We start from the raw sequence: 13,633 nt of genomic DNA on the forward strand, positions 1-13,633 counted from the left end.
CATGATGTTTGCCAAAGGCAACGAACGACCTGATCACCGCAGCCAATCCAACCAACAGCCGAGATCCAACTCGTGCTGAGTTTGTGGACCTACCGCCGATGCGTCCGCTAAAAGCTCCCGCAGAGGACTGTCTCTCAATGGTGGCCCAAGTACTCTGTCGGTGTTCAATCTCCACAGGAGTGCCCGAAGATGAGCGCTATACACCGTGCCGTAGCCATTGCGATGCTCCGGTTGGGACCCGATCAGGAATAAGACATCGAGTACTTTGTTTATGAGATCCAGATGATCCTGAGGAATGCAACAAGCAGAATTCCCGACCGCTGGCGTATAACCCTCCTGATGATCTTTAATGACCCAGGAGACGGCGAAAGCTATCATTATGACCGTTTGATTGTGCTAGGATCAAACTCAATATCACTGCTTTCGCATGGACCCACTGCGTATCGAATCCAAGTCTTGTGAGCTACCACTTGCTCTAAAAGGGCGATTGCTGCTTGACGACCAGCTTGTCTGAGCAAGGTAGAAGCTGTACGGATACGCCTCGAGCCCAGCAACATTGCATAAGCAGACAGTCGAATCTGTGCCACAATGATGCTCGGATAGGGAGACGTGGAACCGGCCTTTGAGGCTGCTAGACATAGTCAGAACATGCACCGCGCTTGACCTACCTTCAGCAAGCGCCAGATCCCACTGCGCGTGCCAAGAGGAGAAATAATCATCAATGAGTGTTATGATGCTGAAATCATGAGTTTTTGGGTTATGGTGGACCCTTACCTGGCTTCTACATTTATTCCCGCCGCTCGCTCGTCTGCAAGGTGTATCGCCTCTATGAGAGTCCCGTAATCCCGATAGAGAGTCACAATGGCAGTGATGATTGTGTCTTGCGGTAGACTCGATTCATCCGTATGCCAGGTCTCACCTAGACAGTCGTAAGACTTGAGTGATCCATCCGAAACCCACATTCACTCAGCATCTTCCCACTGGGGGCAATATAGGGACGTCCTCTGGCCATTGCGACACTTCAAGTCAATGAGCCGCTGCACTTTGTATAGTGTCCTCACGCCCTGTCAAAGAAGTACATGCAATACCACATCCTCTGCCGTGATCTCACCAGCCTTCTGATCATCGGGTCACCGAGGGAGATATCGTCAAGGCCGTCAATAGCCAAGATCTGCTCTACACTAAGAGTCAGAGATGAAGCGTCGGAGATCGTCTCGTCGGTGGTAGTGTTCTTGTCCATGTGCAGTGCCAGAGCCATGTTGATACAGAGTGCAACATACTGTGCTGTAGGATCATCGGAGATATGTTCACCGGGAGCCAGCCAAGGAGCAATGAAGAGAAAGGAGAATGCAATCTCTATCGAGCGGTAACCCTGTTCCAAGACGAGCTGTAAAAGTGATTGCACGTGAGCTGACAATCGAGACGATAGTTCTGCAGCTCCTTGAATAAACTTTGCTGCTCCTGCGAGGCTTGCTGTGAACAATAACGCGGATCTACATCGCATATAGTCCAGCTGAGATCGGGATGAGCATCACAGAAAAGCTGTAATCTCACAGTATAGATTTCTGGATCAAGTCCGAAACGGACTCCGGTTAAATGAGCTCGATAGCTACCCTTCCTCAGCACTGCGCGCACTTCCTGCCCCTTACTATTCAAACAGCCGGACAGCCTCAGTATAGTGTATAATTCCGGTAGAAATTGGATCCTTGTCCATACCAACGTCCAGCCTGCTGCGCGGTAGCCCGAAAAAGAGTGTATTAGCCCGAGGCGGACCGCGCGAGCTGAATGCATCGACTTGCAGTTCTTCGACGGCATTAGTGAGGTACCCTAGAGGATTGAGAGAGGTCTCTGTGTCGAGTATGGAGAATTTAGCGTTGGACAAGGGTCTTGCTTGGCCAGCGTTCTCATCGATTGGATCTGATAGGCTACCATCCATGGCCTGTGTGGAAGATTCCGCCAAGTCAGCCCCAGGGCGAAGGGAGGCCACGACGGATGATCGTGATCTGCGACTGACAGGTTCAGCGCGGACACCCAGACTTTCAGCTCACTTTTTTGATCCTCGCTTCCTTCCTGACCGGTATGATATCGTCTCACACGTCAGGTTCGAGCTGGTACACCGAATGCAAGGAATCGAGTTGTCATTTCCTGGTCGCCTGCACTTCACCTTGGCAGTGCGGCATCTTGTGCAGGAGCCGAACTTGGTGGACTCGCTGCCATGTGAGTTGGTCACGAAGGTCTCAGAGCCGCTTGTGTCCATATCGCAGGCGGAGCAGACATTATCAACAGATCAAAACTGAAGATGAGGGTCGCGTAATGAGGATTGAGAAATTTGGGCGCCGAGCAGGTAAGTAGGGTCCGGAAAGAATAGGCTGTAAGCATGCCCGGTCCATTCGGCCCCAACGTAATTGCCTTGGGGAGTGGGAGTCCGAAAAAAAGGCACCCGATATGCGATGTATAGGCTATTCAATTTCGCGACCGAAAGTCGGTCTTAGTCAAGTCGGTACAGTTCATACGCATTGAGTCTCAGTACGACAGTCTGGAGGATGGTTTCTCCAAAGATATGGCTCTCTCAGAGCCCCGTGAGACTACAGATCCATCGTACATCGTTTTGCAGGCTTTCGTAAGATCCTCAAAAGGGTTTCACCATCAGTAGATAATTCAACTCCTTGGGATTCACCCGACCCACGCCTATAATGCCTAATCCAAGGACTCGGCGAAATTTCTTTGGCTGTTCCAACGCCAGAGTCTGGCGTTAGTAAAGCCAACCTTTGTCGCTCTGCCCCGACCTCCAAGATAGTACATGAAGGGAAATAAGTGATGACACGAACGCAGCATGCATGCATGCATCATCAGGGTGCTTGACAATGTATACCATTGCAGACCATCTGACACTGCGTAGAACAATGTCAAGCCATGCCCGCCCGTCTGTCCATCACCTTGCCACTTCTTGTACTCAGCAGAGGGACGCTGGCGGTCCTCTTCGAGAAGCAGGGAACGTCTGCCACTGTGTACGTTCTTCGTGCTGATCAGCCCTGACGAGCCGGAACCAGCTACTACGACTTAACAAATTCCTTTTGCACTTCTGAGGACTCGATAACGGGCGGTGGTCAATGGGCCTTGGGGCCTAACAATCAGCCTACCAAGTGCGCGCCGAACGCTGGGTACCGATCCCCTGCTCAAATCGGCAGCAATTCGATCGTCGCCTTCAACCAAGATTTAGTCTGGGCAAACCGAGCCAAATGGTGTGGAAAGCAGTGAGCTCATCGTACACGACCTGTCACTGACCCCAAAAGAGTTCAGATCTTCGACGCTTCTGGTAAAGAGATTCACGGACCGGACGGTCCGTTCTACATCTGGGATTCATGTGAAAATTGCGCCAAGGATGACCACATCGACTTGTCTGGTAAGCGTGAAAAAGGATCCGCTAAGAAAGTAGCCGAGGCTTGGTCAGCTCTTGGTGGAGAATGTACCGTCAATAACCCGTCTGGCATCAGCTATAAAGTCTTGGATACAAATATCAAGCAGTGGAGGCCCGACAGCCCCGCGGGCGACAACCCAGATCCAGTCTCGAGCGTAGGCCTTAGCTCTGCTTCCATTCAGATCGTAGCCTCCGCTCCTGTTTCCAGTTCAGCCGTTCAGGCTGCTGTCGGAAGTTCCTGCACATATGGCAGGTACCAGTGCGTTGGGGCAACTTTGCAACAATGTAATAACGTCGGACAGCCCGCCAGACTTGGTGAGTCTGGGCTCATTGCAGCCGTCTGACTTGGGTAGATTGGCAGACCATCGTCCCGGCTTGCGCCAATTACTGTGATGTGACGAGAACCCCAGTATGCGGGTGAGGGAGAAGGCAAGCAATGTAATCGAGGTAGCAAGTGATATACCCGCTTTTGAACGAAGAGGCCTGATACAGTATGCATCTCCTTTTTATAAACACAATGACCGGCTTTTCCTACTCCCTCGCTCACATTATACGCCTACTTTAGAAGCTCAGGCTTACCGTATTAACTTTCCAGCTTGCCTGCGTCGTGAATTCGTACCAGTTGTCCCAAGCGAAAGGTCCGCCCTGCGTTCCGATGTATACGTTGCCATCGTCGACTTGACGCCAGAACCGAGTAGGGTAGCTGTAAGAGCGGAAAGCATTATCGCTCGAGGCGGCGAAGCCAGTCTCGGGACAGAATGTCGAGTCGTCTGCGAAGGTACCAGGGGATCGGTCCGAATTATTGGGACTGTCACAGAAGAGCTGATATGCAAAGTGTCGCAAGAATGTACCAGGCTGGTCCACTGACTCGTAAGAGAAGCAGCCCGAATTTGGCGCGTTTGGTGCAACCACCTTGAATTGTGTGGATGCCGAGGCTGACGGGACGACGTAGACATCATTCACATCGTGTCCCAGGTACATTTCGCTCTGTGCATCTTGCAAGGTGATGACCTGACCCTCAAATACGGGAGGACCACTTGTCTGGGAGGTAGTGCCGTAGCCCGCGGCGAGAATGTCCAGCTGCACAAGATCCTCAGTCGCGTCGCTGGGATATCCAATTGTCAAAGCACCCTCATAGAAGGTACCTTGTGCCCCATCACTGTTGTCACCGCCAATGCCTAAGATGATGGCGCCCTGCTTACGCATCGGATAGTATTGATCCTGACCTGCGGGCTGGGTGGGTCGGGGCCCCGAGTAAAAGTTGCCGAGGAGACCGAATTGGGCGTTCCCTCCACGGATGGCCCAAAGATTAGTGTCGTCTCCTTTGACGATACCCGTTGTGAAGCGGTAGTCGATTGAAGGATTGTTGGGGTTTACATCTCCGGGCTGGTATGTCGCGCCTCCAGACCACAAACCGTTCTCCAGATCGGCCTGGATCCATGGACCGCTACCTGAACCCGACACCCAGCCGTTGGCCGTGGACGTCCCAAAATAAAGAGCCTCCATGGATCCCTGGCCAGTGTCGGTGTTCGAAGTCTCTGCGTTTCCGTAATCCCAACAGCAAGCGCCGTTGTAGTGCGTTCCATCGAACACAGCATAGATCCCTTCTGCTTCATTGCCCGTGGCCACGCCGTTCGTGTTATCGTTTCGATACCCTGTAGACTGTGTGGTGAAGACACCGTATGCTTTAAGACCATTGAGTGTGACTGCAGCACCTGTTGCCCCGGCAACGAAGTCGTATCCACCTGGCTCCGGACCAGTTGCCGCACCTCCCGGTGGAGCCGCTGTGAGGTGATTTCCTCGACCAGATTGGTCGTAAATCTCAGTGATGAGACATGTCGTGCCAGCACAGAAGTTGTCCTGAGTGCCCGCATTGGCTACTCCACCGGGAAACAATGGGTGAACATCGGTCGTAGTATTATCTGAGTTTCGTTTGACCTGATATAGGGGACCGTTGTACGAACCATACAAAGATCTTGTGGAGGAATGAGCCGCAACACAGGGTGTGCCACCAGCCGCGTAGATGTCGCAAGAGTGAGCAGCCGCCAATTTGGCAAGCACGGTCGCGAGGACCAGAACAGGGAGAGGCATGGTTTCCTGGTCGAGAAGCAGACACTGGCAGCGGTCAGTAGTTTATATCCTCAGGTCGGCAAACGTTTTTCCCGATTGAAATTCGGCGAGACCCGGTAAATTGTGGTTAGCGTCCTAAAATACACACAATCCGCATGGAGTCTCCGCCTGAAATGAATAATCCCATAGGGTTCAACGTTGACCTGTCTGCTAGATTGCAATTTGTTTGAAGATTCCCGTTTGCTGCTAGAAATGATTCCCGTTTGCTGCTAGAGCATGAAGTCCCCGCGGTGGGGAACTCATTGTGATTTTATCGCGCAAGTTGCCGAATCACATGAAGAAGACGCCGCTGACGCCAGAATTGCGGCCCTAGATCCATGGAGATCTCATCACGTTGTATCTTGGCATCACGGCTTTGAAGTGAAGCATGTGGGAGACTGCCTCATTCAATTCTCAAGCAATGCACTTGAAGTATCTTGAGGATATCTAAGGATGCTTGGCTTCTACAACTCCAACATCCTCCGCTTCGACCGCTACCACGCGATGTTTCTGGAACTGTCTCGCCGGAATCCTCTCCTCAAACAGCTTGTCAATCTCCGCATACGACAGACCCGAAGGTTCAGGCAGACGGAAGTATATCCAGATCAAAGCCAAGGTGTTCATTCCCGCTGCAAAGAAGGCGGTCTGGCTGCGTTAGGCACCAATTGTCTCGAGAACTTGCCTTTGTACCCCAATCCCAGGCACTTGGGTTGATCATGAAAGGTGTGAATGAACCTTTGAGGCATCAGATCACATTTACGCATGTCGCTCACCGAAAATGATGTTCGTCAGGTTGTAGGCAGCTCGGCCGATATTCACTGTCTTGATCAACAGTCTTCGTGAAGGAAACTCGGTGATCAATGAGAAGCAAACGGTTCCGAGAGTGAACTGATAACCAATCTGCCAACCCAACAGAAGACCACCTATCGCCCAAAGCGACGCCTCAGTTCCGATAAATCCGATACCTCCAACAATCCAGAGGACAATGTTCATGGCGAAGCAGCCGTAGAGGTACAGCGACCTCCGACCGATGCCCCATCCCATCAATGCCCAAGCTATCATCACACCGAAGATATTGATTGACAAATTGCACATGGTCAATGTGAAAGCATCTTTGGTGGGCAGTCCGGCGGATTGAAGGAAATAGGCCGAGCCCGGTAGAGCTGATGAATCAGAGGCAATTGTAATGAGTTAACGCACCGACGCCTGACAGGACTTGCACAGCCCAGCATCCGACGCTTATCTCTGTCCTACGTAGATTCACTCCTTTGAAGCAGTCGATGTAGGAGGCACCAGCGTAGAGCTCGAGACTTAGCAGTGACCCCTGTGTCTACGCACCCTTCGCTCCAACAGATTCGTGTGTTGCATCATGGCAACTGTTTGATCGATATCAAAGTCATCAGTCTGGCCGCTGACGGTTCTGGAGGTGAGTCGCGCAAGGCTTTGGCGGGCTTCGTCGATACGTCCCTTCCGCACCAACCACCATGGCGATTCGGGAGCAAAGATGGACACTAGAATCAATGGCACCGGCCAGATCCATTGCTACCGAATATCAGAAGTGACACTCAGCGATGCTCTCACCAAAGCATAGGGAATCCGCCATCCCCATTGACCAAGATAGGTCTTGCTCAGTAGACCTCTGAGGATGCCAACGGACAAGAGTTGACCGATTCCCCAGCAAGCATTGACCCAAGTCGTCAAGACTAAAGACTCAGAAAATGCCTAACACGAGGACTCACATCCACGAAGTGCCAAAGGAGCAACTTCGGAGGCATAGGATGTGGTCAATGTCTGTAAAATACCTGGATGTTTAGCACGTCAGACTCAACGCCGGCCTACCCCATGGTATTCCACACAAGACTTCTGCAGCGACCAGCATGCCGAGGCTCTTGGCGAAGAAGAAGAGAAAGATGAAGCAAGCAAGCCAAGCAAGGGAAGCGATCATGGTGTATCGATACCCAATACGCTCCGCCAGATACTTTCCAGCGTCAGAAGGGGTACAGGAGTCGTTAGACCTACGCCGTTCAACTAACTTGGTCAGCCGCTGTTATACTGACGCAACATACCATGAGACCAATGATTGAGCCACATGCTGATGCATTGCTCAAGCCAGCTTGCCATGGCGCCGGAATCTGATAATCTCCGCTTGGTTGCAAGACGCCGAAAGTTCTTTGAAATTCGGGATACGCATAAAAGTTGCCCAAAAGCACGACATCGAAGCCTACGGGAATGAGGCTTGACCTTGAACAGAGGCTTACCTTCCATGACAACGCCAAAGCTGATCGCGATGGACCAAGCAGAGGCCTTTGGATATCGTTTGACTGCCTGCCAGACAGTCATTTTGTGTTCGCTCTCTGTTGCTTTCCGTGCAGCATCAAGGAGATCTCCCAGCCGCTGTACCTCCTCTGCATCGATCGGATGGGAAGTGCCATCGCCTTCAATGTGGACAATGTCGTCGTTCTTCTCGAGACTCATGTTGGCTATGAGCTGTTCGCGAGGCAACGTCGATTGGGCGCTGGAAAACACTGGACAATCTGGGACCGCACTTTTCAAGTTCCCTCACGATTCGATTCAGAAGGTGTGAATGGCGTCGTCATCTCAGTGGCGTTTCAGAATTAATTTGTAGCGGCACACGATACGCTTTGCGGGGTGCGAAAAGAGGGATCTCGGATCTCGGGAGGACCTCCGATCGGACGCAGCTCCACGGGCGGTCGCCCGGTATCCTGGCCAGTGAGTGGGGGAAGGGCGCCGGGCCCCGGCGCCCTTCACGCCGAGGCTTCCCAAGGAGTTGCTAAGCCCACGCTCGTGTTCCATCCGCGGAAACATTCGCCTGTGCAAAGAGGTCAGGTTTCGTCAAGCTTATGGGAGCAAATACACGTTATGTGGCAGGCAATTTGCGTACCTGAGCAAGATGTGTTCTAACTCGGCCGTCTACGTGTAGAGAGCGATTAGATTATGCTCATTTGCAGATATCTCCATTCTTCAGTACGGTCTTCACCTTTTCGTCTTGTTTACAACCGGTCAGCCGGCACTTTTTTCCGCCACGCGTCAAGGACACAAAATGATAGTTCTTGACTGACTGTCAGCCGAAACTCGGTGATGCGCTCGTCGACCCACGTACGACAGACCTCTCAAACTTGGATCTCAGATATTTTGGCTGAATGCTTCAATAGTGGTGGAATCATCTCATCCGGACCACCTTACAGATGCTGTAGCCATCATATTTACCCGTCAGACCTTTGCACTACCCGCGTTGATCTGGCGAGCCGCCCAAAAGCAGCCTAATGTTGACATCGAACGCTCTGAATCTCAGCACGGATCCCTGCTGAGCCATTGTGGGCTATTTTGGTGTCGTGGCGCTTCGAACCCCGCGCCACTGTATGTATGAGTAAAATCAGGCGTACAACGCGAAACTTTGTCTCACTAGCTTGATCCTCAGATCTGAAACGTCCGTCTGATCTTGATTTGGGGCACCCTGGGTAGCAGCAAATTGCGGAATGTTTAGCGTACTTGTAACAGTAAGAAAACAGGCTGATTGCGAGTTGTCGAACATGAGAACCTTACTGTATATAAATCGCTTCGAAGGATAACAGGAATCCGCGGGGACTGGGCAAACATGTTTTCCGTTCTGGCGCTTCTTAGCGTGGCTGCGGCTCAGAACATCATCAGCCTCAACGGGAATGAATGGACTCTCACATCGCCAGGCAACGATTCCTTCAAGTCAATTCCCGCCAAGGTACCATCACAAAACTACGTTGATCTTCAGGCCGCTGGAGTAACTCAAGACATTCTGTATGGGTATCAGGAGGATGAGCAGGTCTGGGTGCAAAATTCCAACTGGAGCTACAATCATGCCGGTGTCACATTGTATGAGAAATCAAATCGCTGTGTGCTGACCCTCAGGGACACTTCCCCAGGTCTCTCGACTCACCTTGTCTTTGAAGGCCTTGACACGTTCACAACCATCAGCTTTTGCAACGAAGAGGTAGCCACCACCAACGATCAATATCAACAGTATATCATTGACGTGACCAATATCGTCTCCAGCTGCAAAGCCAGTCCAATCCCTTTGTCCATTAACTTTGGTCCCGCTGTCAACATCTCCGTCGACATGGGTCTGCAGGGCGACCGTGAGTCCAGCCCCGAAGAGCCTGTCTCACCCCGTAGCGAATATCAAATGGGCGGACGGTTGTCAAGGTAGCCAGCCCTCGTGTCGCGAATTCATAAGAAAGGAGCAAAGCGATATGTGAGTATTCGTCTGGGTTGGAGTTGACCAGCAGGGGGTGGGATTGGGCACCCCATATTGTCCCAGCAGGGCCGTGGCGTGAAATCAGTGTCGTCCAGCTCAATAGTTCAGCGGTATACGTCAACAATGTGGCGATAGACATCTACCGGCAAGGACAAATGAACAATCTGCCGCCGGACCAAAATCAGAACTGGATATTCAATGCTTCTCTTGACTACGTCGGCTCCCTTCCCTCCGGATCAGGACTCTCCTTATCACTCACAGATGCCAATGGTAACTCGGTCCTCTCAACCTCCCTTTCCGATGCTACTATCGGTGCGTCAAACGGGTCCGGCACCATCACAGCCTCTACGACCATCGATGCCTCTCAAGTTCAGTTATGGTGGCCAAATGGCATGGGGGCACAAACTCTTTACCAAGCGAGTATCGCAATCACATCGCCAGGTGGATCGAATGCCAGGCGTCACGAAAAGCATCGGCGTAGCAGTGATAGCATCGCTACCGTGGAGAGGACCGTCGGCTTTCGGACAATTGTATGGAATGGGCAGCCAATCTCGGCTGCCGATCAAGCCCTTGGAATTGCTCCGGGTAGCAACTGGCACTTTGAGATCAACGGTGAGATTATGTATGCCAAAGGTGCCAATCTGGTCCCTCTCAACGCTGTGTGGGCGACTGTGAATGAAACATACGCTCAGCAATTGTTCGAACTTGCCGTTCAGGCCAACTTCAACATGATGAGGGTATGGTCATCCGGAGCGTATCTTGCCGATTACATTTACAGCATTGCCGACAAGGCAGGCATCTTGCTGTGGTCCGAATTCGAATTCTCCGACGGCGCCTATCAAGCCACTGGAGAATTTCCGGCGTTGTACGAGGCTGAGGCGTATTACAATATTCGACGAGTAAACTACCATCCTAGCTTGGCATTATGGGCTGGCGGAAACGAACTCGAGGCAGACGAATTAGCGTACTGGTTCAATCCCAACTCTCCATCGCCCCAGATGGCAGCTTATCAAGCTATCCAGGAGGAGCTCTTGATCAAATGCGTTTACGCCAACTCGCGGTCGATAAGTTATATTCCTTCCTCCCTCTACAATGGATACTTGTCCCTGGATTTCGACTCGGTTCGTCCCCAAGTTCCACGGTACAAGAACACTAGTGGCCCTGAATATCTCTACAATGATGCAGAGGGCTATGTTCTTTTCACCAATCAATGCTTCAACATCAGCTTCTATCCGTCCAGTCGTTTCGTCGACGAGTTTGGTGAGTCCTCTATTCCGATTTGGCCTAAATCGGAACAGGCTGGAATTCTTTCCCGACGACCGAAGTCTTTGACAACATCGGGCAGGGGATCGACTCGTGCTATGATCCCGTTGTCATCTATCATAATCGTCATGAAGGAGGTTTCTTTGGCCAGGTTCTGACTCCCGAACAAGAATCGCTGGCGGGAATCAACCAGATGTTGAGTGGACAAGTGATGTATTATCCCGTCCCAACGCTCTCAGATCCTGCTGCGAACTTTACGTGAGTCATCACGGTATCCAAGCTGACCCTCAGTGCTTGGATTTACGGCTCTCAGGTGTTTCAAGCAGACCATCTAGCCACACAAATCTCTGTATATAGACGTGGCTCTGGTCAATCTCAACGTAATCTGGGAAGCTTGTACTGGATGTTCAATGATGTCTGGGTCGCGCCAACGTGGTCAGCCGTCACTTCGAATTTGAAATCCAAAGTGATGGTCTATACCTCGCGTGACATTTACTCGCCCGTGATTGTCAGGCCGTACTACGATGTCGACGTGGGTGACCTTCAGGTGTGGGTCACGTCGGATCAATTCTTCCCGGTGTCGGGAAATGTGAAGATCGAATGGATGACATGGTCCGGAGAGCCGGTCGCAGCGCCGAGCAGCTCCGGCTCGGCTTCTGCCATCCCCACCACGAGTCTCGCCGCGGTGACTGCTAGCACGACCTTGGCTCCGGCGAACAGTTCAACCAGCCTCTCCCAACTCAATGTGCTTCCATCGGCGGTCAATGCTATCACGTCGGCACTTGCATCGGAGGTCAGCGGGGTCGCGGCTGGCGTGTCCAGCCTCGCAGCAGCGGCAACCAGTGTCATCGGAAGTATTGCCGCGGCTGCTACCTCAGCATTGCATCTACCCGTCTCGAGCGTTCAGACATTCCCGGTCACAGTCTCAGCTGTCAGTTCAAGCAAAGTCTACGAGTTATCAGACGCCGTCAAATCTATTGGAAATGCTACCAATGTAGTTGCAAAGATTTCGACGACTGTCACCGGCAACGGACAGACTTTCACCCACCAGTCTTGGTATCATCCAGTATATCTGAACAACGCAACACTGATGGATCCTAAGCTCACGATCTCGTGCGATTCGGGTAGCAACTCATTCACCGTCACCGCCCCGGCAGCTGTGGCGGCATGGGTGGTCCTTGATTATTCGTCGCATGAAGTCTCCGGATATTGGTCTGATAATGGATTCTGGTTGGGTCAGGGCGAGTCGAGGACGGTCCAATTCACGGTTTGGAACGACTGGACTGGCGATTCCAGCTGGCAGCAAGGAGTGACGGTGAGGAGTATGTACGACAACGTGATCAGCAGAGAGTACGCTGCCACAGTAGGGGCCTGAGGGATGGAAGTCGAATGCATCGTCTCGAGCGGCATATTGATGCAAGCATGATCGTGTCTCCAGAAACGGTATTAATTGATGTTCCGAGCAATAGTTGGGAAAGCCAGTTAATTACGTCAGCCTATCAGGACCGAACAGTTTTCTCTCGCTTTTGTCAAGATGAGCCAACGAACCTTTCGACGTCAACGACATGGGCAGACGATCTGAACAAGCCAAAAAGCGCAAGCGCCTGCTTGGTAGCTCTATGAGCGGCTCGATAAAGTACGCGAAACATCCTCCCACGCAGAACACGGATACAGCGTCGACTGAGATTGAGCCCCTCGTCTCTGCGCAGGATCTTGAGACCACCATCTCGACCCTCGAGACCCTGTGCGAATTCCCAGACGAGCTGAGCCGAAAGGATGTCAAGGGTGTCAAAAGAGCTGTTCACGCCCTGAATCGTGTCATGGTAGACGGGGCCCCTATAGGTGGGCCAAACCCCTGGAAACGAGCTAAGCGTAGGCACGTCCTTGTCGTCGAAGATCTCGAGTGCGCTTCAAGCTTATCGCTTCATCGATGCTCTCGTTCTGCTGTTTGAGATGTACATTCGGGATCTGCCGCCGAAACTGGGCTCACTGCAGCGATGGGTTCGAGAATGTGATGCAACCTTCTCTGTGGATGGTCTCGTGCGCGATACGGACGCGATGCGATGCCTGGATCTGATCCTTCGCATCGCCGATCGAGAAATGGTGTCTGGTTCATCACAAGGGGCGGGCGATCTGGTCATGCGACGGAGACCAGTTTGGAGGGCGAGAGATCCTGTGGCAGAAGAGCTACCAATATGGGGAATCTTGCAGCAGGGACGACTGTTTGGTGAGCCTGAGGCCTCTCTGGAAGTCTGACAACCGCAGATACCCCTCCGCCCGTTCCGTTCCCCAATTTTCGCCCAGTTCAACACACCCCTGGGCATTTGCGCAAGCCACCGAATGTCTACGACTCGACTGTGTACGCGTCTTCTCCAGGTGCAATAAGGCTATCGACCAGCCGGCCTCGGAGTCCTAGCCGGGTCGACGTCCCTGGCCTCCCCGGCGCGTTCGTGATTCTTGACGTCTTCACTCCGGAAGAATGCCTTCAAATCGTACAAGCTGGAGAGGCCATCGGTTTTGAGAGGGATGAAGCTGCGGGGGGTTCTGCAGCTTCAAAGTCATCGGCAAGTGTTCCATCTGGCATTCGCGCTCAC

At 52.3% G+C, this 13,633-nt stretch overlaps 6 protein-coding genes across 6 annotated transcripts; 3 read left to right on the top strand and 3 right to left on the bottom strand.

Moving 5' to 3' along the window:
* Nucleotides 1-20: 20 nt before the first annotated feature.
* BD324DRAFT_624432 (hypothetical protein) lies at nt 21-2,353 on the bottom strand. Its single transcript, XM_022015701.1, has 9 exons — nt 2,049-2,353; nt 1,650-2,009; nt 1,555-1,609; nt 1,062-1,513; nt 961-1,019; nt 775-919; nt 669-736; nt 438-631; nt 21-396 (listed from the first exon to the last, which is right to left on the bottom strand). Exons 1-9 carry the CDS (start codon nt 2,255-2,257, stop codon nt 34-36), a joined length of 1,905 nt encoding a protein of 634 aa, XP_021872067.1. The 5' UTR covers nt 2,258-2,353; the 3' UTR covers nt 21-33.
* Nucleotides 2,354-2,783: 430 nt separating this feature from the next.
* BD324DRAFT_421166 (hypothetical protein) lies at nt 2,784-3,909 on the top strand. The gene is made up of 5 exons (XM_022012729.1): nt 2,784-3,008; nt 3,051-3,254; nt 3,294-3,403; nt 3,437-3,733; nt 3,772-3,909. Exons 1-5 carry the CDS (start codon nt 2,914-2,916, stop codon nt 3,837-3,839), a joined length of 774 nt encoding a protein of 257 aa, XP_021872068.1. The 5' UTR covers nt 2,784-2,913; the 3' UTR covers nt 3,840-3,909.
* A 7-nt stretch (nt 3,910-3,916) lies between these two features.
* Nucleotides 3,917-5,553, bottom strand: BD324DRAFT_624441 (putative fungal alpha-L-arabinofuranosidase). The gene has a single exon (XM_022015702.1). It carries the CDS (start codon nt 5,507-5,509, stop codon nt 3,980-3,982), a length of 1,530 nt encoding a protein of 509 aa, XP_021872069.1. The 5' UTR covers nt 5,510-5,553; the 3' UTR covers nt 3,917-3,979.
* A 421-nt stretch (nt 5,554-5,974) lies between these two features.
* Nucleotides 5,975-8,002, bottom strand: BD324DRAFT_600605 (general substrate transporter; the record flags this gene model as incomplete). Its single annotated transcript, XM_022013919.1, is given in 11 exon segments — nt 5,975-6,176; nt 6,190-6,262; nt 6,301-6,690; nt 6,728-6,830; nt 6,866-7,069; nt 7,109-7,230; nt 7,267-7,329; nt 7,367-7,505; nt 7,547-7,555; nt 7,594-7,748; nt 7,786-8,002. The coding sequence occupies 11 exon segments, from the start codon at nt 8,000-8,002 to the stop codon at nt 5,975-5,977; spliced, it is 1,677 nt and encodes a 558-aa protein (XP_021872070.1).
* On the top strand, nt 7,977-12,414 carry BD324DRAFT_673709 (glycoside hydrolase superfamily; the record flags this gene model as incomplete). The annotated part of the gene is made up of 10 exons (XM_022018942.1): nt 7,977-8,030; nt 9,186-9,394; nt 9,431-9,657; nt 9,695-9,773; nt 9,808-10,447; nt 10,469-11,036; nt 11,075-11,297; nt 11,331-11,664; nt 11,870-11,974; nt 12,046-12,414. 10 exons carry the CDS (start codon nt 7,977-7,979, stop codon nt 12,412-12,414), a joined length of 2,808 nt encoding a protein of 935 aa, XP_021872071.1.
* Nucleotides 12,415-12,590: 176 nt separating this feature from the next.
* Nucleotides 12,591-13,633, top strand: BD324DRAFT_624450 (hypothetical protein; the record flags this gene model as incomplete). The annotated part of the gene is made up of 3 exons (XM_022015703.1): nt 12,591-12,881; nt 12,916-13,266; nt 13,305-13,633. Coding segments are annotated over exons 1-3 (957 nt in total), but the record flags the coding sequence as incomplete, so codon positions are not given.

The sequence above is a fragment of the Kockovaella imperatae genome (genome assembly GCF_002102565.1).
Source record: "Kockovaella imperatae strain NRRL Y-17943 chromosome Unknown BD324scaffold_5, whole genome shotgun sequence".
Lineage (NCBI taxonomy): Eukaryota > Fungi > Basidiomycota > Tremellomycetes > Tremellales > Cuniculitremaceae > Kockovaella > Kockovaella imperatae.

What these genes read in the sequence shown, in the direction of transcription:
- BD324DRAFT_624432 (XM_022015701.1), bottom strand. Translation starts at nt 2,257, where the DNA reads ATGGACACAAGCGGCTCTGAGACCTTCGTGACCAACTCACATGGCAGC. An exon ending in AGGAAGCGAGGATCAAAAAA is followed by an intron (nt 2,010 to 2,048) that starts GTGAGCTGAAAG and finishes TGAACCTGTCAG; the next exon opens with TCGCAGATCACGATCATCCG. An exon ending in AGACTTGGATTCGATACGCA is followed by an intron (nt 397 to 437) that starts GTGGGTCCATGC and finishes GTTTGATCCTAG; the next exon opens with CACAATCAAACGGTCATAAT.
- BD324DRAFT_421166 (XM_022012729.1), top strand. Translation starts at nt 2,914, where the DNA reads ATGCCCGCCCGTCTGTCCATCACCTTGCCACTTCTTGTACTCAGCAGA. An exon ending in GCCAAATGGTGTGGAAAGCA is followed by an intron (nt 3,255 to 3,293) that starts GTGAGCTCATCG and finishes TGACCCCAAAAG; the next exon opens with AGTTCAGATCTTCGACGCTT. An exon ending in CGGACAGCCCGCCAGACTTG is followed by an intron (nt 3,734 to 3,771) that starts GTGAGTCTGGGC and finishes TGACTTGGGTAG; the next exon opens with ATTGGCAGACCATCGTCCCG.
- BD324DRAFT_624441 (XM_022015702.1), bottom strand. Translation starts at nt 5,509, where the DNA reads ATGCCTCTCCCTGTTCTGGTCCTCGCGACCGTGCTTGCCAAATTGGCG.